At 59.7% G+C, this 19,746-nt stretch overlaps 1 protein-coding gene across 1 annotated transcript in view; it reads left to right on the forward strand.

Annotated features, from left to right (window-relative positions):
- The window catches only part of TBC1D22A (TBC1 domain family member 22A), a 271,283-nt gene that overhangs the window by 147,969 nt on the left and 103,568 nt on the right, over window positions 1–19,746 (forward strand). The window contains exon 9 of the mRNA XM_018048921.1: window positions 16,361–16,470. Coding sequence (XP_017904410.1) covers window positions 16,361–16,470 — 110 coding nt within the window. The remainder of the gene's footprint in view (window positions 1–16,360; window positions 16,471–19,746) is intronic.

Here is a 19,746-nt window from a genome sequence, read left to right on the forward strand (position 1 = left end):
ATTTAGGTCCTCTCTGCCGCTGGTGAGGAGCAGGAGCGGCCCGGGTTAGGTTCTGAAGGACGCGGGCGAGTCAGGCAGGTGGTGGAGGGAGGTGCAGAGGCGGGCGCCCAGCGCAGGGCAGGCTGCGGATGGGCGGGGAGGTCCGGCCGGGTGCTTGGTGGAGGCCCTGCTCCGGAGTCCACAGGGGCCTGGAGTCAGGCTGGGGCCTCCGGAGTCCACAGGGGCCTGGAGTCAGGCTGGGGCCTTTGTCTTCACCGAGCTGTCGCCCAGTCTCCACACTGGGGCCTGGGGCCTGGGGGCTGGTGGAAACGCCCCCCTCCACCTGGGCCCCGACAGTGCAGACCCGCAACGGCCAGCAGGTGGAGCTGAGCAGCTCCATGAACAGGGATCCGCCAGGGCTGGGGGTGAGCTCTGCAGGGGTCCAGCCCCCGAGGGACTGTCCGACAGGAGGATGTGCCCTGGAGAGGGTGAGGGACGGGAGCTTTGCCGGGCCTGCACCCCACTCCCTGAGCCACTGTTGCCTGGAGACGAGCCTGCTCCCCAGCTCCCACCAGCCCTGAACAGTGCCCAGGGTTAGATGGGGCCCTGGAGGGGGATGGGTGGCGGGCGGGAGAGCCAGGCCCCCGATTGTGGCAGGACCCCCCCCCCAGTACCCCGCACATCTCCTGCCTTTGTCCAGGCTAGGGGCAGTGTCCTCAGCGGCAGCGGCTGCCCCTGGAGGCGGGTGACAGCACCGTGGTGGCGGGGCTCCCAGCCCGGGGACCCCTTCGTGCACCTGCTCTCCAGAGAGCCAGCGGCCTCCTGGGGGCGTGTCGGCCCAGAGGCATCCATGCCAGGCCCGGGTCCTGGTGCTCCTTGTGGCTGGCACCTGGCAGCTAGCTGTCCTGTTCCCAGGGCTGCGCCAGCCCTGTCCCCTGAGCCCTTCTCAGCACTCTCCTCGTTCTGAGGTCCCTTGCAGCCTGCACTGTGACCCCGCTCACCCCTGGGCGCTTGGTCCTGTCTTTCCTTGGGAGCAGGACCAGGGGCTGTCTGTGGGCGGGCGGAGGACCCCCGCCACCTTGGGTGCCATTCTTGTTGGAGAGCCGCCCCTTTTGGACACTTTGAGCTGTTGAGACGTGTTCTTTCAGAATCCCTCCTCCACCGCCCAGCCCCCATCCGCAGGGCCCCTGGCGAGGGTGAGGACCAGCTCCGCGTGGGAAGCTAGGACCTCCCCACCCCCAAGTCTGCCAGGCATTTCTCTCTCTGGGTTCTGGGGATGGCAGCAGTCTTGGCTGCTCCTCAGGAGTGATGTCCCATCTTTGCTTTGTCCGAGGACATACTGACCTTGGGGGAGTTTCTGGAAACAAGGCCCTCATTCCTGGCTGCAGCCTGTGGTTCGAGGCTGGGATGCAGCTCCCTGGGCATCCGAGCTCGTTAACCACATGCCCTCCTCTTAACCACACTTATCCGCACCTGAGCTCGTGAGCGGTGGCACTTAACTACACCCTGACCGGCCTCGTGTGCGAGGGGCAGGGGAGCCCCTGTTTAGAAATCTGTTTTCTTGGCATCTTTTTGATACTGGGCTCGAGGACCCTCAAGCCAGCCTACAGTGAGCAGGGCCCGTGGTCAGTACCAGGCACATGCATCTGAAGACAAGAGAATGGCTGGTCTCTAGCTAAGAGAACAGATTTCCTCAAAGCACAGAACAGACACCCTTGCCCAGGACTCCAGGCATGGAGAGTTTAGTGGCGCTCGTGGGGAGCAACCGCGGAACGATCAGGCCGCTGAGGCTTTGCTCCGACAAACCCTCCTCCTTTCATTTTCTCTGCAAATACTGTTGGTTGGTTGGTGTTGGGTCTTCTCTGTTCTAGGCAGCTTTAGCTTTGCGTTGAGTCTCTTAACTACCCTTGAGTAAACACGTTCATGACACCAACACATTAAAATAGTCTATCTTTTTATTTTTTTTATTTTTTTTTTTTTAGTCTATCTTTTTAAAAACAAGTGAAGAATTTCAGATAAACGTAGGAAATGGAGGTAGAGTATCATCTAAGTGTTTCTGAAGTTTTGCTCCCGAGCTCAGCTGGCAAAGAATCAGTCTGCAGTGCAGGAGACCCGGGTTCAATCCCTGGGTCGGGAAGATCCCCTGGAGAAGGAAATGGCAGCCCACTCCAGTATTCTTGCCTGGAGAATCCCGTGGACTGAGGAGCCTGGTGGGCTGCAGTCCACGGGGTCGCAAAGAGCTGGGCACGATTGACTGACTTCACTTCAAGTTGGGTGATGGCTGTGGATTCACACTTGGGTTCCACCACGGCCAGCACACAAGCTCACCAGCGCCTGCAGATTGTAATGCGTTTCTGTGTGATTTTATATCCGTGGAACTTTGAGCTTTTCAAGTGGCTCGGACGTTTTTAGGCCCATCCTCAGCACTTACGGGAGCAGCCTGGCTCTGGGTGGCGTGTTCTGTGTTCGTGAGACCAACCGAGAGGCTGCGACAGATTGCAGTCACAGTGACCGTGTAGCTCCCGTTTTCTGCGTGGCTCGCAATGTCCCGGGCCCGCACCCCTAATTTTGCGTTTTGTAATCCCAGCACAAACATGGCAGAGGAGCGGCTCCATCGTTTCTTCAGGCAGCTGGGTTGATAGAGCCTGGAGAGAAGGTCAGCGCAGCCCCTCCTTCAGTGACCTCTCACCCACCTCCCCGGACATGGGGGCCCAGGCCTTGGTCAGGGGCCTTGCCCTGCAGCCCATGGACAGGCTGAATCCTCATGAAGCCCAGGCACTGGAGGGAGAGCAGACCCCGTGCTGTGCCCTCCTGGTTACAGAGGGGCCCCCGTGTGGGCACAGGCTGCCAGCCTGCTGGTCTGGGGAGCGTTTGTCTGTCTGTGTGTATGTGCATTTTGACAGGTTCATCTGGGCTGTTGTGATTTGGGTTCCTTAGTTTCTATGTTTCCTCAGGGCAACTGGGATTCCGCAGGTGTGGTGAGCTGGGCCAATTGGTTCCTGTCCGGTCTGCTGGGAGGCCTGACCTCTGCCCCTGAGGGCTGTGCTTAGCAGGAGACCTGGGGTCTGAAATCCCAACCTGGAGAGCCCTGGGGGTGAGCACCCACCTCCGCCCCATGCCTCAGGGCTGTGCTGATAACTCAGTGAGTCCGAAATGGGCTTAAGGAGCAGCTGCGAAAACGCGAAAATGCGAAACCTCACCAGAATGTAAAACGGTGCAAATTAAACCTCATTTTGCTGAGCTGTTTGAGCCTTCCCAGAGGTGGAAAGAAGGAACCGCTGATGAGAGATGGTGGAGCCACAGTCTCGGGCGTCCTGGCTATGGTGTAAATTCCAAATGCTCCTTCAAAATATTTTAGTAAGATTTGCCAGGAGCCCTGAAAACGTACTTACTCTTCACCTGCCAGTTTCATCTGAGATGCTTGTCGTAAGCAAACGATTCTCCACGTGGATCAGACCCCTTGTGCAAGGAAGACGTCCACAGATGTGTTCCTGATAGTGGAGAAGTCTTCAGATGACGTTGCAGCCCATGTTACGGAGCTGGCAGAGCACCAGGCCCAGCCTGGTAACCAGCATCCTGAAAGATGGCTTCAAAGGGCATGTGATAGAGTGGAAAACCCTCACCACCAAGCCCAGCTTTCAGGAGGATGCATGTTTATAATGCAGCCATCGCCACAGAAAAAGCTGAGAGAAAACTCCACGTAGGAAAAGCGGGTGGACTGGAATGCTGGAATAGTCAGTGGCCTGTTTGCACTTGAGGTGACAGCTAATTTGTGGCCAACTCGCCCTGTATTTAAGGTGTGAGTTCATCAGCTTTTCTTCTGTGACTGGGGAGTGAAGTGATGGGGGTGGGATTGTGTCCCTTGAGGACCCGTGTCTGCGTCGGCTTCTCCTCTTGGCCTCCAGGCGCACAGGGCGATGGCTGCGTGGTGGCTCGGGTGACTGCTGACGAGGTTGACCATTCCCCTGGCCCAGGCTCTGCCCTGGACAGGCCATGAGGCCCTCGGACTGGTCTGGGGGCCCAGCGAGGCCGTCCCTGCGCCCTCGTCCTCAGCCTGGGCGTGGGCTCAGAGCAGGCGTGGAGCCAGGTGTCCAGCCCCTCAGTCCACCTGAGGGCTCTTGGGAGAAGCTTCAGTTGCCCCTGCCCTCCCTGTGCTCTGGTCTCGGGCCTGCCAGGGGTTGGTGTGCTTCTGTAGGGCGTTGACGGTCCACCTGGGACGCGGGAGCTGCGGGCCGAGTGTGGACACGGCGTGGACGGTCCACCTGGGACGCGGGAGCTGCGGGCCGAGTGTGGGACACGGCGTGGACGGTCCACCTGGGACGGGGGGGGGGGGGGGGGGGGGGGGGGGGGGGGGGGGGGGGGGGGGGTCCACCTGGGACGCGGGAGCTGCGGGCCGAGTGTGGGACACGGCGTGGACGGTCCACCTGGGACGCGGGGGGGGGGGGGAGCTGGCGGGGCCGGAGTGGGGTGTGGGACACGGCGTGGACGGTCCACCTGGGACGCGGGAGCTGCGGGCCGAGTGTGGACACGGCGTGGACGGTCCACCTGGGACGCGGGAGCTGCGGGCCGAGTGTGGACACGGCGTGGACGGTCCACCTGGGACGCGGGGAGCTGCGGGCCGAGTGTGGACACGGCGTGGACGGTCCACCTGGGACGCGGGAGCTGCGGGCCGAGGGTGGGACACGGCGTGGACGGTCCACCTGGGACGCGGGAGCTGCGACCCGAGGGTGGGACACGGCGTGGATGGTCCAGCTGGGACGCGGGAGCTGCGGGCCGAGTGTGGACACGGCGTGGACGGTCCAGCTGGGACGCGGGAGCTGCGGGCCGAGTGTGGACACGGCGTGGACGGTCCACCTGGGACGCGGGAGCTGCGGGCCGAGAGTGGGACACGGCATGGATGGTCCACCTGGGACGCGGGAGCTGCGACCCGAGGGTGGGACACGGCGTGGACAGTCCACCTGGGACGCGGGAGCTGTGACCCGAGGGTGGGACATGGCGTGGACGGTGCACCTGGGACGCGGGAGCTGCGGGCCGAGTGTGGACATGGCGTGGACGGTCCACCTGGGACATGGAGCTGCGGGCTGAGTGTGGACACGGCGTGGATGGTCCAGCTGTGAGGTGGGAGCTGCGGGCTGAGTGTGGACACGGCGTGGACGGTCCACCTGGGACGCGGGAGCTGCGGGCCGAGTGTGGACACAGTGTGGACGGTCCACCTGGGACGCGGGAGCTGTGACCCGAGGGTGGGACATGGCGTGGACGGTCCACCTGGGACGCGGGAGCTGCAGGCCGAGTGTGGACACGGCGTGGACGGTCCACCTGGGACATGGAGCTGCGGGCTGAGTGTGGACACGGCGTGGACGGTCCAGCTGTGAGGTGGGAGCTGTGACCCGAGGGTGGGACACGGCGTGGACGGTCCACATGGGACATGGAGCTGCGGGCCGTGTGTGGACACGGCGTGGATGGTCCAGCTGTGAGGTGGGAGCTGTGACCCGAGGGTGGGACACGGCGTGGATGGTCCACCTGGGACATGGAGCTGCGGGCCGTGTGTGGACACGGCGTGGATGGTCCACCTGGATGCGGCAGCTGTGACCCGAGGGTGGGACATGGCGTGGATGGTCCACCTGGGATGCGGGAGCTGTGACCCGAGGGTGGGACACGGCGTGGACGGTCCACCTGGGACGCGGGAGCTGCGGGCCGAGTGTGGACACGGCGTGGACGGTCCACCTGGAACGCGGGAGCTGCGGGCCGAGTGTGGACACGGCGTGGATGGTCCACCTGTGAGGCGGGAGCTGCGGGCCGAGTGTGGACACAGCGTGGACAGTCCACCTGAAACGCGGGAGCTGTGGGCTGAGTATGGACACGGCGTGGACGGTCCACCTGGGACACGGGAGCTGCTGGCCGAGTGTGGACACGGCGTGGACGGTCCACCTGGGACGCGGGAGCTGCGACCCAAGGGTGGGACACGGCATGGACGGTCCACCTGGGACGCAGGAGCTGCGGGCCGAATGTAGACACGGCGTGGACGGTCCACCTGGGACGCGGGAGCTGAGGGCCGAGTGTGGACACGGCATGGACGGTCTACCTGTGAGGCGGGAGCTGCGGGCCGAGCGTGGACACGGCCTACCTGGGACGCAGGAGCTGTGACCTGAGGGTGGGACACAGTGTGGATGGTCCAGCTGGGACGCGGGAGCTGTGACCCAAGTGTGGGACACGGCGTGGACTGTCCACCTGTGAGGCGGGAGCTGCGGGCCGAGTGTGGACACGGCGTGGACAGTCCAGCTGGGACGCGGGAGCTGTGACCCGCGGGTGGGACACGCCTTTCTGTGGTGTGGGGGGCTCCCCGCCACCCCATCAGTGGCCACAGTCGTTCTGTGCCGGCCGTGCAGGAAGGCGGGGCCGCCACCTGCAGCACCCTTCTGCCTCTGAATGCTTCTACAGGCGGGGATGGAGAACAGGTGTGCTGCTTGCAAGATAAATGCCTGTCACGAATTAGAAGAGGTTCACCTGTGGGACTTGCCTGCAGTCAGGCCTTCTGAGGACCTTCTCGATATCCAGAGGCCGACTCCCCTCCCAGACTGCGGGGACCCGAAGCATTTGCTGGGCTGTGAGCCGGGAGGCCACCTGACCAGCAGGGAGGGAAGGGCCCCATATTTTAAAGGAGGCCCAAGGGCTCTTGTCGAGGGAAAATTTCCTCCTATGGACAAATTGGAGAGCCACACGATGGATTAGATTATTTTGAACAGAAGTATGTTTCAAACGATGTGGAAAGGAGGCCATTCAGCTTTGTTGTTCAGTGGCTCAGTCGTGTCCGACTCGTTGCGACCCCGTGGACTGCAGTGCTCCGGGCTTCCCTGTCCTTCGCCATCTCCTGGAGTTTGCTCAGACTCATGCCTGTCAGGTGGGGCTGCTGGCTCTGCTAATGGCCTCCGTCCCCCAGCAGCCAAGGTGCTCACGGTGTGACTTCCTGGAGAGCACGTCTGGGCTCTCGCTGTGGCCTCGGTAGTCGTGTGGAACAGCACCGGGCTCATCCTGACCTGGGCTCGGGCTGCCCTGCCTGTTCTCATGGAGTTGGGATGTCGGGGCCTGGGCGGGGAAGCCCAGCTCCTCCCGCAGACCCCAGCGAGGCGGGACAGGACCGCGGGCCCCGCTCAGCCCTGCCTCCTGCCTGGGCGCTGCAGAGCTCCGTGGGTGCTCGTGGCCTCTGACCCGCTGTGTCCGAGCCTGTGCGTCCTTCCCTGAGCAGGCCTTCTGTACTGTGTGTGCTCGGCGTGAGTCCCGAGTCTGTTTCTCTTCACCTGTACCCGTGGTGGGTACTTTAAACTTTGAGGTGTTGCCGTTTTATGTTGATTAAATTGGTTATGTTTATTTGAATTTATTGATAGCTGGTGCTGCTGATTGTTACCTTATGTTTGGCTTTTTGGTAAGTATACTTTTCAGGTGTTTTCCTCATTTTCACTGGGCTTGTATTTTCCTTGCTGGGAAACAGTTCTTTGTAGCTTGTTTGATGTCACTCCTTGGCCTGTACCATGTTGCAGATGTTTATCCAGCTTGTTTTACTTTCTCAGTTTTTCTCTTACGACCATGTTATATGTGACTGTGGTGATCTAGACTGGGTTTCCCTTTTGTGCTGGGCTTTTCCCTGGGAGGGTCTTTCTCTGAGCTGAGAAGTCAGAATTCCAGCGTCATGCTGGGGGAAGCACCCCCACACGCCCCTCTGGGGGTGACTTTCTGCCCCAGTGCTGCACCGCAAGCTTTCTCCAGCCCCTCTGAGTGTGGTCCACCCAGACCCTCGGGAACAAGGAGGGTCTCCAGTTGGTCAGCTTTTTCTTTCCATCTGGCTGCGTTAGTGATGATTTGAGTGAGCGAGCATTTTGCTGATGGATTTAAAGACCCGTCTATCCTTTGAGGAATTATTTTTGACTTAATTGGATAAAAGGAGTAAATCAATTGAGTGGATTGATTTATGATCACTTTGCCTTTATCAGATGATCGTGACTCCAGAAACCTCATTCTCTATTTAAATGACTGCTGTCCGCCTCCTGAAGGACGAGCGTGTCTACAGAAGCTGCTTCGAGATGCGCGGTCAGAAAGGTCTTAACCCGAAGTCCTCCACCCCTTTCCTCGTTAGAGTAATGAGGGGCTTGAGCCCTTTAAAGCAGTGGGGAGGTGTGGGAGGTTTCGTCCTGTGGGCCTGACGAGCGGTCCAGGCACTGGTGCGTCCCAGATGAACGGCGTGGGTTTCATGATCTTTGTGAGCCCCGGGAAGGCCCTGTGTGCCACGCTTCTGATTCTTGAGCGAGGGAGAGGGTGGGAGCTGAAGAGGGCCTGCTCTCCTGGGAGAGGTGGGCCCTAGGGAGCTGTTTTCCTGGTGTGCCCGTGATTCTCAAAGGCAAGGTCAGCACCTGCTGCAGTCTTTCAGGGTGCCTCCGGGTCAGAGGAGCTTGGCCTTCTGTTCAGAGAGCCCTGGGCTTCTGTGGGAAGGAGGCCGTTGGAGCAGGTTGCACGAGACCTCACTTGGAAGAACGCTTTCTTCGGTGTGAGTGGATCCTCCTTCACTGACTTGTTTGCACTGCCGTTCGTGGAGGCAAGCTACTGCTCGTTGTTCCATCTCTAAGTCATGCCCGACTCTGGGCCCCCGTGGTCTGCAGCGTGCCAGGCCTCCCTGTCCATCTCCAACTCCAGGAGCTTGCTCAGACTCATGTCCATTGGGTCGGCGATGCCATCCAACATCTCGTCCTCTGTCGTCCCCTTCTCCTCCTGCCCTCAGTCTTTCTCAGAATCAGGGTCTCTTCCAATGAGTTGGCTCTTTGCATCATGTGGCCAAAGTGTTGAAGCTTAAGTTCAGCGATAAGTTGGCTATTTCCTTCGGCCAGAGACTTCGGGTAAATCTTTTTTCGCTCCTCACAGAGCATGCTGGCGTAATATGCGCCGTGCCCTGGGCCGAGTTGTCGGTGGGGCGCCTCCTCCTTCCTGGGCCGTGGGTCTCTGGCAGCAGGCCATCAGGCACTTGGCAGGGGGTTTGGGGGTGTCTGCTGTGTGTGAGTGGGGGGGCTGGGGACACGGAGAGTGAGGTGGGCACAGCCCTGCTCTCGGAGCTCTTACAGCAGTGAGGGGACACGCAGGTGCAGCCGTGGGGAGGGACGCAGCTGGTGACGCGTGCTGTAGAAATGTAGCCGGGCAGTGCCGCGACCCGGCCTGCCCTGTCCTCTGCAGGAGGTGGCAGTGTCTGGCATTTCATGGCGTGGAGCTGGCGTGTTCCCTGGCAGTGACCTCACTGGTGGGGGCTGTCGTGGAGCCTAGACGCTCAGGCAGCGGTGGCGGCTCACAGGCTCTGGTTGGGAGCGTCTCTTCCGCCCACAGCAATGTCCTCCACCAGATCCCTGCTCCCCCGCCCCATGCCTGCTGACTCCAGGGCACCGATGTCTCCACGTCCCCCCTTCCCTCTAAGGGAGGCCAGCTCAGGGCCGGGCGCCCTGGAGCCTCAGGACCTCTGGCCTGGCCTGGCCAAGCGGGCGTCTGCGCAGCTGCTGGGCTCTGCCACCGGGCCCTCCCTCACGTGGCCTCTCTCCCATCCCCCTGTGCCCTGCCCGTCGTCCTCCCAGGCCCGGGTCAGATGCCACGTCGCCCCCACCTGCATCCCCCCGAGGGCCCTCTGTCTCCTCTGAACCGGCGGTGTCTGAGCCCCGTCCCCGCTCACTCTGCACGCGGCAGTTTCTTTGTTCGCAGACACGGCGGTGTGCAGCGCACCCCCCAGAGATGAATCAGGTCCATGAAGAAGATCGATAAACAGACAACGAATGAACCGGGGAGTCGGTGAATGAGCGTGTGCCTGGCCCCCGCTTCCTCCGGGCTCTGCAGGTGGTTGTTTCATCTTTACCTTTTTCCCATCCCCACGTTTTCTTGCACAAACAAGTGCTCAATGTGAGTTAAGAGAATCAACCAGTATCTCAACCAATGGCAATTCCTTTACCAAAACCTCTACTCACAGCGTTATGGGAAAAAAAAAATCAAAGAGCCCATCAAGCCAGAAGAATGCTGTGAGATTAAACGTTGTGCTTTTTATCAAAACGCATTATAGAAGCAACAGTCACCAAGGATACCGAAGTTTCCCTTCACGCTTGACCTCGGCACCCACACCAACCTTGTCCTTCTCCCAAGTGTTCCAGAGGCCTTGCCCCTGGGGTCAGATACCGCGTTTTTCCAGGAAGAGACCTGCAGCTGCCCGCCGCCCGCCCCCGCCGTGTCCTGTTCCCCAGAGCCGTGCCTTCTGCCAGGGCTGCAGCTCTGCGAGGCTGGAGACCCGTGACGGGGGTGTGCAGGGGCGCGAGGGAATGGGAACAGAGCCCCGCTGGTGGTGAGAGGCGGATCCTTGTCATCAGGGTCCCTGTCAGGGCCAGGAGGTGGATCGTCCGACGTGGCCGAATGGTGTCGGCCTGCCTGACCCTGAGGGAGCTCGCCATCCTCGTTTTGTCCTTGACCCATGGTCCTCATCTGCCCACGGCCGAGGGCTGTGGGCCTTCAACTTCGTCGCAGAATTGGAAACTCTTGACGGCCTGTGAGCTGTAACCTCGAGCTGCTTTTATATTACTTATGTTAGAATTAAACATTCCTACTGCTCAGCCAGTCTGATCATCACGTTCACCATTTGTGCCGGGCCAAGGAGTTTTCGTGAATTTATGGTCTTGAGACGCCTCTCTTGCCAAAGCAGGACTTTTCCCCTACATTGGAGCCCAAACCTATGTAATTAAGTGCTGGAGTCTCCATCACCAGAGTGTCAGCGTTTCAAATTTAAACCTCCCAGGTCAAGGGATGCGGAAGACTAGACCGCAGAGTGGCTCCAGCTTGCTGATAGAGAAGGGCGTGTTTCTGATCGCCAGTTAAGCTCCCGATTAGGTGAAGAGGCTCATCGCCGGCAGGGCTCAAGCGCGATGGGTGATGGACGTGGTCATAATGGCCCTGTTGCCCCCTTAGCTGCCCTCGCTGGTCCCCAGCAGGCCCGGCTCTCCTTCTGAAGCTTGTGGTACGGGAGGCCGCCCTCTAGCCTGCGTGGGTGGTCCGTGTCCTTGGATCCGTGAGCATCCTGGCGGTGTTTAACTGTGAGCTGTCTCCCCTTTCTGGTTGGCAGGCCAACCTGTTGGGTTTACCTTGTGCGGAAGCCCACTGTGAGCTCCCTGGTCCCCATCCCCGTGAGTGAGGCTCCAGCCTGTGTCCCCAGCCTTGCTGGGGTCTCCTGGGGGCAGAGGGAGGCTGTGGGGGTTCCCGCCCAGGAGATTGCAGCTTGGGGAGCTTGTGCAGGGACTGGCTGTCTTGCCATTCGATGGAGGAGAAGAGGGGGGCTGTTGTTCTTCTGCAGGAAGCCCTGCCTCTCCAGGGTTGTCACTGTCCCAGGAGGCTAGCGACCAGGGCTCTTCCCTCTTGTCCGTGTGGAGTCAGAGGCCCTGGCCCCCTCACCTGGCCCAGCGTGGCCACGATGCCCAGCAGACGAGCCCCAACTCTGGCTCTGCTCTGCCCAGCGCCTTCCCTGCCCGCGGGCCCTGCGTCTGCTGGGTGGAGTGTTCTCCCTGGTGGGCGTCTTCCCGTGAAACGCACCCCGGCACAGAGGACATGCCTTGGAAACGCAGGAAAAACCCTCTGTCCGCCTGTGTGTCCGTCTGTCTGTCGGTGGTGGCGGCTGTCATGACGGCCTCCTCATCGTGGCTTCGCAGGACTTCGAGCTCCTCGCCCTGCCTGTTCTTTCCCCACTCACCTTTTCTTTCTTCTGGACACGGAAATGTGCACGGGGGAATCCTCCTCTTTATTTACCCAAGACGGAGTTTTGGGTGTGTCAAAGCAGCCCTTATCTCCCTGTGTGGTTTTCTCCATACGAGGCCCCGTCTCTTCCATTTCTCTAACTGTTTCCTGTGTCTGGCAGAGGATCCCCTCACCCTAATCCTTCTGACCCCCAAACACCCTGGAAACCTCTCACGATTTGCAAGGGCAGGACCACCACCGTGGGGGACTTTCGCTCCAGGGCTGTTTGTCTGTGGGAAAGGCCGACTTTTAGTTAAACTCTCCCAGTGGCTTAAACAGCATCCCCGCCCTGCCCCGTTGCTAAATAACTGCACTGTGAAAGCAGATGCTGTCTTCTTACCCTGCACCTTTCTGTGGAAAACAGCGGTCGGTTCCTGCCCCCCCAGTCACGTGCGGGGCCTCCCGGGTTCTCTGCGGCGCCGTCTAAGCCGTGTTCTTGTGTCGTGTCTGACCTGCAGTTCTGGAGTTTTCCGTATGAATGGAGCTGTTGATAAAGATTGGGGTTGTTTTTCAAATTGCTTTTTAAACAATCAGACGGCCAGACAGCATTTTCAAAAATTTGTGCAAACCCGCCCCAAAGCTTTTCTGTGGTCTCAGGTGGCGAGCGAGACTGTTTTTATTACGTGTCTGTCTTCCCCGTTGTGCGCCTCCTTGTTCGCTGTGGTCCCCTCGGGCCTGCGGGCCTTCCACCCGGGACCGTGGCATCAGCGCCTTTGGCGCCTCCCTGGCGTTGGCCGGTGCACTTGCCCCTGGCACTCTGAGGGCTCCGTGGGGCTGGAGATCTTTCCCCAGCTTGGTGTCCCCGGGATACAGGCCTGGCCCTGAAGCGAGGTGTGCGGACAAGCTGGGGAGGAGGGCTGGGTGCAGCTTCGAGACCACGTTGCTCACACCGGCGTTAATGTCCATTTGTGATTAGAAGATAAAAGTAAGACATGGAGTCTAGTCCGGGTTTTGATGAACCGTTTGGTTCACATTCTGTCATTTTAAGCAGCGTGTTCATCACAAACGCCGTTTTGCGGAGTCCACCGTGGCCCTGGGTGTCCCGGCTCCCGGGGCGGTGGGGGGGGGGTAGTCAGCCCTGCCTGGAGCTGGGCCGGCTGTGTGGGGTCCCCCTCCACCCTGGGGGCCCCGAGCCCCTCACTCCCCTCGCCTGCAGCGTCTTCACAGGCTGGGTCAGGATGTCCACACGGCCCAGGGCCCAGGGCGGCACCGGGAGCCGCTGCTCGGACACGCCTGCTGCTGTGTAGCCGTGCAGGCCTCACGCCCGCTGCTCGGACACGCCTGCTGCCGTGCAGCCGTGCAGGCCTCACACCCGCCCGCGCCGGTTGGGTGTCTGCCCTCCTGTCCCTGTGAGTTCATCAGCTCTGCCCTCTGGGTCCTGCCTCTTCCCCTGAACCTGGGCCGGTGGCCGGGACGCCTCCCCTCCGTGTCCCGTCTCCTTGGCCTCGGCCTCTCTGCTGACACCGAGTCCCGCTGACCTGAGGCGCAGACCCCTTGCCCCCCTGCCCCACCTCCCCGCGGACTGTAAGGGCAGCGGGCAAGCTCTGGGGGCAGGTGCGCACCCTAGGGTCGGGGGTCTTGGCCCCAAGAGCTGGCGCCGGCCCCGCAGCGTGAGCGTGCCTCTGTCAGGCAGGGCCTTGCTGTGCCTGCTCTTCTGTTGGTGCCTGGTCCAGCCGCACCCCCTGGTACCACCAGTGCCCCGTGCCCCCCGCCAGGGCAGCCGCCGTGGTTTCTGCTCTGTCCCTCGACTCCGACTGCAGTCCCAGCCCCGGGGCTTCTGGAAGGTTCTGCTCTGTTCCCAGTGCTCTGCCGTGCCGGGGGCGCCTTCTCTGGCAGAGGGGTATTTATCTCATTCTGGCAGCAGGGGTCATTCCGATTCTCTCGACCTGCGGAAGACAGATCGGCGTGGGGGCTGTCTGAGCTAGATGCCAGTACTTCGTTACGTCAGAGAGGAGCAAATGGCCTGTCGCCAGGAGTGACGCCTGGCAGAGGCCGCCGACATTTCTTGGGATCAAATGATACGCCCGCTAAACAGACCAAGAACGTTCGCCGAGGCGCCCACCTGCCTCCCACAGGTGCCAGCTCCCCGCCGTCCTGGCCTGGGCGACCCCACCTCCTCTGTGACCCGGAGAGGGCTGAGGCCCTGTAGCTCAGTGGTCTGGAGACCCTTGAAAGCGAGGACGTGGAGGAAAGACACTCCCAAGGAGCCCTCGGGCTGTTGTAGACCCTGCGCCCTGAGACTGGACAGCGGTCGGCTCTGCTCTGGTTCAGGGGACGCCAAGTCGATCCTGCCCAAGTCGTTTTCCCAGCAAGGAAGTCTGTGCCCCAAAGAGGGCACTTCCACTCCTGTCTGTGATCTCGGTCTTGAAGCAGGAAGGGCGTCATGCTGGGCACGACCCGGTGCCTGCGACTCGGACAGCGCAGTGCAGGAAGCCCTGAGGGGAACGTGGCTTCCCGCCTGTCAACCAGCGGAGACGAGGCCGTGCGTGGAGCCAGGCAGGCTCTGTCCCCGGGGTGCTCGGGGCCCGTGGGCACATGGGCCTCCCAGACAGAGTTCCGAGGGCAGGTGCTTGGCCTGGCCGGCCTGGGGGCAGAGCGAGGCCTGCAGCCCCCGGGGGGCAGGTTCATGGGCACCTTGGGCTGGGAGGGAGCCCAGAGCCGGCCTCAAAGCACGCTTCACCCTAGTGCTGCATCGGAGGGGAGGGTGGGCCGTGTGAGTCTGCCCGCTGGGGCCTGGCTGTGAACAGACAGCCCCCCACGTCTGCTGTTTTCCATTTCTGAAGTCGTTTCCCCCTTTAATCCGCCAGCTCCTTGGGGGCATTGGTTCCTCCTCATCTCTGCGCCCAAGGGTCTGGAGTGTAGGGGCGTGGGGAGTGCGCACCAAGGAGGGGTGATAAACGGCGTGGCCCATGCGTGCAGTGGGAGGTCGTTCTGCCGTAGAAAGAGGGAAGACTGCCACTCCCGGAAGCCTCGTGTGCAGTGAGGACCACCAGACAGGACAGGCCGCGTGGCCTGTGTCCACTGGCCTGATGGCCACACAGGCACGTCCGTGGGGCAGACGGGATGCTGCCCGGGGCCCCCGGGGCTGGGAGGGGCTGCTGCTGGGCTCAGGCTGTGTTTGGGGGGTGATGAAAACATTCTGGAGTTAGATAGTGGCGACGCTACCTAAGCCCATGAAGGTCCTAAGACCCCCTGAATTGTACACTCAAATTGAATTATATCTCAATAAAAGAACGCTTCAGACCAAACCGACAAAGGCCTGTTGAGTGCGTGAGGGAGCAGATGAAGGAAGGGCTGAGAGCTGCTTTCCTTCGCACAGAAGGACACACGTGCTCCCAGGGGGCTGCAGGGACTTGGAGCCAGAGGTGCTGTGTGGTGTACACGGCCGTGAGGCTGTGCCTGGAGGGGTGTGCGCGTGTTGGGGCCGTGGCAGCCTGTCTGGGCTCCTGAGGGCCCAGCCAGTCGGCTCTCCTGTGGGCTGCCAGCCTGAAAACGCCCGCCCTGGTTTTACTTTCTTACTTCTGCTGTGAACAGAGAACAGAGCAGGAGGCCTCTCACGCGGTGGGAGTCCGGCCGGGTCAGGTGCGAGGTGTGCCTGAGTGCAGAGGCCTGGCCAAGGCTTGGGGACAGACATGGGTCCATGCTGTGACCCCCCCATTTCCAGGCTGGCTTGTTGCTTCTCTGCACCCCATTTTCCCAGGGGTGCAACGGAGTGCCTGGCATATATAATAATCACTCAATACACGTTAGCAGTTATCATTATTATAATTATTGTCATTTTTATCCACTTAAAGCTTTCTAAATATATTCCAGGCTGAAATGTTTCTTTTCTTAAAGAACATTTTCATTGCAAGGATGCCATGCATATTTGCAAAATACAACAAAAGTATATAAAATTTTAGAAATAGGAGACACAACACAATTTTTTAAACATTTATGAGTGTTATGCTGGATGGTGGCAATTTTTCTAAGGATCTAAAATCAGTTTCTTCAGATGTCTGATAAGCCATTCCAATGAGGCATCTGTTTTGCATTTTGAAACTTCTAAGTTATGTTTTCTCATTAGATTTTTGTACTCAGAGGAAGAAACTACTTAGAGCCTCATTGCCTGTTCTTCTTTTCAAACACATCTGTGTTTTTGCTGTCTTGGTGTCTGCTCACAGCGTAGCAGTATGTGGTTTTGGAAAGTCTCACCTTGGAAGCAGGTTTTTAGACGGCTTATTACTGAGTGAATTTGTGAATACATTAAAAGCAGAGTTTTTTTAAAATACTATGGAAAAACTCCGATGTCAGTTAGGTATAAGTAATATATTTTAGATCCCCTCTTAGGATGTGAAATGCCCAAGAAGCAATGATTTACAATATATTAATTATGTTAATTAATTGGAGAGGATTCAGAATATTAATTATCTGCAACTAATTAGGTATTAAAATTGAGGCCTGTTAAGTGATGAGGTGGAAGACAAGTTGTCTAGTTAGAGCGAGAGAAGTGGGAAGGAGGGGGATCCTGGGAGGGTGGTGTTCCTGTGAGCAGAGCGCACATCTTCCCAACACCTGACGGCTCCCTGTTTCCCCCTTCCCCGCCCTGCAGATGACGAGGAGGCAGACTCCGCCAACATCTCCCGGGTGCCCGAGGATGCACTGCGCAACGTGGAGGCCGACACGTACTGGTGCATGAGCCGGCTGCTGGACGGCATCCAGGTGAGCCCCGCCCGGGTCCCGCCACCGCCACGGCTGCGCAAGCCTTCTGAAGCCCCAACTTTGCTGCTGAGCGTGCGTGTGTTTGTCTGGGGTTGCGCACGGGCCCCTGGAGCGCCTGGGGGGCACGGTGCAGGCTCAGAGGGACCAGGCCCCCCTTCAGAGCCCGTGGGGGGCACGGTGCAGGCTCAGAGGGACCAGGCCCCCCCTCAGAGTCCGTGGGGGGCACGGTACAAGCTCGGAGAAACCCCTCCCCTGCAGAGTCCGATCCCCACTAGACCTACCTCCCTCTCTGCTGCAGCCGGTGACTGTGAGGTTCTGCCCGTAGCACAGGCCATCGTGGCAAGCTGTTTCACTATCCACGGAACTGAGTTCAGAGGAGCCTGCCCCTTAAAGGGCATCGGATTTAGAGTGACGTGGGGCGTGTGGGTGGCTGGCCCCACCACCCTGCCATCCTCAGCTCAGGACCTTGGCACTCTAGGACGTGGTGCTGGGTCCCAGAGGGAGCTGAGAGGCGTCCTGCCCCCGTTGATGGGGCCCCTGTGGGTGGGGTTCTGCTAGACCCACGGTCAGCTGGGCCACTGGCTGGGGTTTTCCCGGAGGAGCCAGTCCTCCAGGGCCTGGCGGTTTGATGGAATCCTCCACCCCCACGTATCAACGGGGAGGCTCTTCCACAGGTGCCTGGGGAGGATGCAGTTGGCAGGTCAGGGACAGAAGGCGGCTGGGGCCTCGTGTGCAGCAGGAGGTGGCTGAGGAAGCTGGCCGGCCCCCAAGCCAGCTGCAGGCCCCGTTTGGCTCAGCCGGTGCCCACACAGCCTTCTCAGACGCCTGCCTGGTGCCCGGTGTCACGCCCACTCTGGGGATGGAGGGAGAGGCGTGTGAGCACCGTGTTACCAGGCATTAAACTGCTCTGGGGACACGCACGGGGGCAGAGTGGGACCTGGAGGGAAAGCCTGGGGCAGGGCTTTGGTCTGAGGTTCGTTCTGGTCACTCACTTGAGGACCGTCTGCTACAAAGATAGCCGCCCCGGGCCGGAGACTGTGCAGGGGGCTTGGGTTCCGCCAGGACCCCTCTGTCCCAGGTGAAGCGGGTCCTTCCACCAGGAGTGAGAGGACAGGGCGTGGCGATGCGCTTGTCACCAGCGTCCCCCACAAGCTTTTCCGGAGCTCACGTCACAGCAGGTGTTCCTGACGCCACTGGCTGGAGAGGCCTCAGCTCAGCTGCTTGATTTGAAGTGGTCCAAGTGAGGCTTTTCTAAGATGTCATCTAAAGACCGACGCCAAGAGCTGACTCATTGGAAAAGACCCTGATGCTGGGAAAGATTGAGGGCAGGAGGAGAAGGGGACGACAGAGGCTGAGATGGTTGGATGGCATCACTGACTCAGTGGACACGAATGTGAGCAAGCTCCAGGAGACAGTGAAGGACAGGGCGGCCTGGTATGCTGCAGTCCATGGGGCTGCAAAGAGTCTGACACAACTCAGCGACTGAACAACAGGCAACGAAAGACTGAGGCCCTTGGGTTTAATGCATGTAAATCAGCTACGACAATTCTCTTGAAGAAAACCCTGTGGATCCCGGTTCCCCTTGTTGACCTAGGAATTGACAGAGAAAGCAGAAGCCCTTCCTGGAGTTGGACAACGGGAACGTCGTATCTGAGGGCCCATCAGGTTGCCTGGGGATGCATTTTGTATCTTGTAAAGAGAAATGTGCCTGCTGGAGACGTATTTCAGCCCCAGCATCAATTCATCATTTCCCCACTCTGATACTGTTCTCGTATTTTTTAGGCTTTCTTTCCAAACTTCAGACTCTTTTCCTCCTTGGAAAAGAGATTGAATCGTAGTGTGAAACTTTATAAATTTCAAATGTCACTTCTCTGATCATGAGTGATGGAACTTCTGCCATTTAAATACAAGATTATCTGGCTTCTATTTGTAAATAAAATCAGCTGTACATTGAAATCGATGCTGGCTTTTCATTTTTCACCCGAGATTTCTTGTCTGATGAAAGGGTTTCTTGACAAGGGTGCTGCGTGGAAGGCATAATGTTTCTCTGGCGCACACGCGCATGTGTGTGTGTGTGTGTGTGTACAGCAGACGTGAGGCCGGCAGCAGCCATCCGTCTTTCTGTCACGTGGTTGCAGTTGATTCCACGTGATCCTCTGGTGCACAAGGGTTCAGGGAGGCCTGCTGCGGGCATCTGGGGGTTTTGGGGGCTCTTTGTGATTCCCTTAGATGAGGCCGTCCCTGGCGACCCCGCGCGAGCTCCCCAGGCCACTTCTCACTGTGGGCAGGTGCCGTCACCATTTATCACTGGCTGAGTGTGGGGCTGTGAGGGCGTCCCAGGTGGAGCAGTGGGAAAGAATCCGCCTGCCAATGCAGGAGACACAGGTTCGATCCCTGGGTCTGGAAGGTCCCCTCAAGAAGGAAGTGGCAACCTGCTGGAGTATTCCTGCGTAGAAAATCTCACGGACAGAGGAGCCTGGCGGGCTGCAGTTCATGAAGTTGCAAAGAGTTGGACACCGCTTAGCCTTTGACCAGGCACCGTGAGGCTATGGTACTTAAGAGGCTATCCTCTTATGCTTGGGCCTGGCTGCTCTTGCGTCTTAGCGAGGTGCCTGCTCCTGGTCGCACGTCTGTCCTCTCCATGCTTCTCGGAACTTGTAGGGCACCGTCCTCAAGCACCCTTTCCATCACATCAGTCCCTGGTTGAGGACCATTGAGAAACTCACTTTGATTTTGTTGAGTACAACCCTCAGCCTGGTCTTTATGCATTGTTCCCTGTACTTGACGAAGTTCAGGTTTATATCGTGTGATGGCAGTCCACCTCGTTGCCAGAGGCTTCAGGGAGGGGGTCAGAGTCTCCTTGCAGGGAAGGCCAGGGCAGCATCGTGCGGCTGGAGGGGTGACAGGGAAGAGGTGACCCCGGCGAGTGCGCAGCGTCTCCAGCCCGTCGGTGCTCCCAGGTGGCAGTTCAGCCTCGCAAGCAGCACACGGGGCAGAGCCGCTCGCCCTCGAGCAGGTGCATGTTGGACCCACACGCCCGCCCTGAAGCTTGCTGTATGGCCTTCCCCAGCTGAGATAAGTGGCGATGAGTTCCGTTTTGCTGGGGGAAGTTCTGCAGAACAGCGCACATTTGTTCACACTCTTGCCCTCCAATAGCCTAGGTGGAGAAGCTGTGTTTCGGGCTCCCCTGGAGCCTGGGTATGAGGCGCTGCTGCATGGGGACCAGGGCATGCGGGCACCTGGCGCCTGCAGACCCAGCACTGGGTGCCGTGGGTC

Source organism: Capra hircus, chromosome 5, assembly GCF_001704415.2.
Source record: "Capra hircus breed San Clemente chromosome 5, ASM170441v1, whole genome shotgun sequence".
Taxonomy (NCBI): Eukaryota; Metazoa; Chordata; class Mammalia; order Artiodactyla; family Bovidae; genus Capra; species Capra hircus.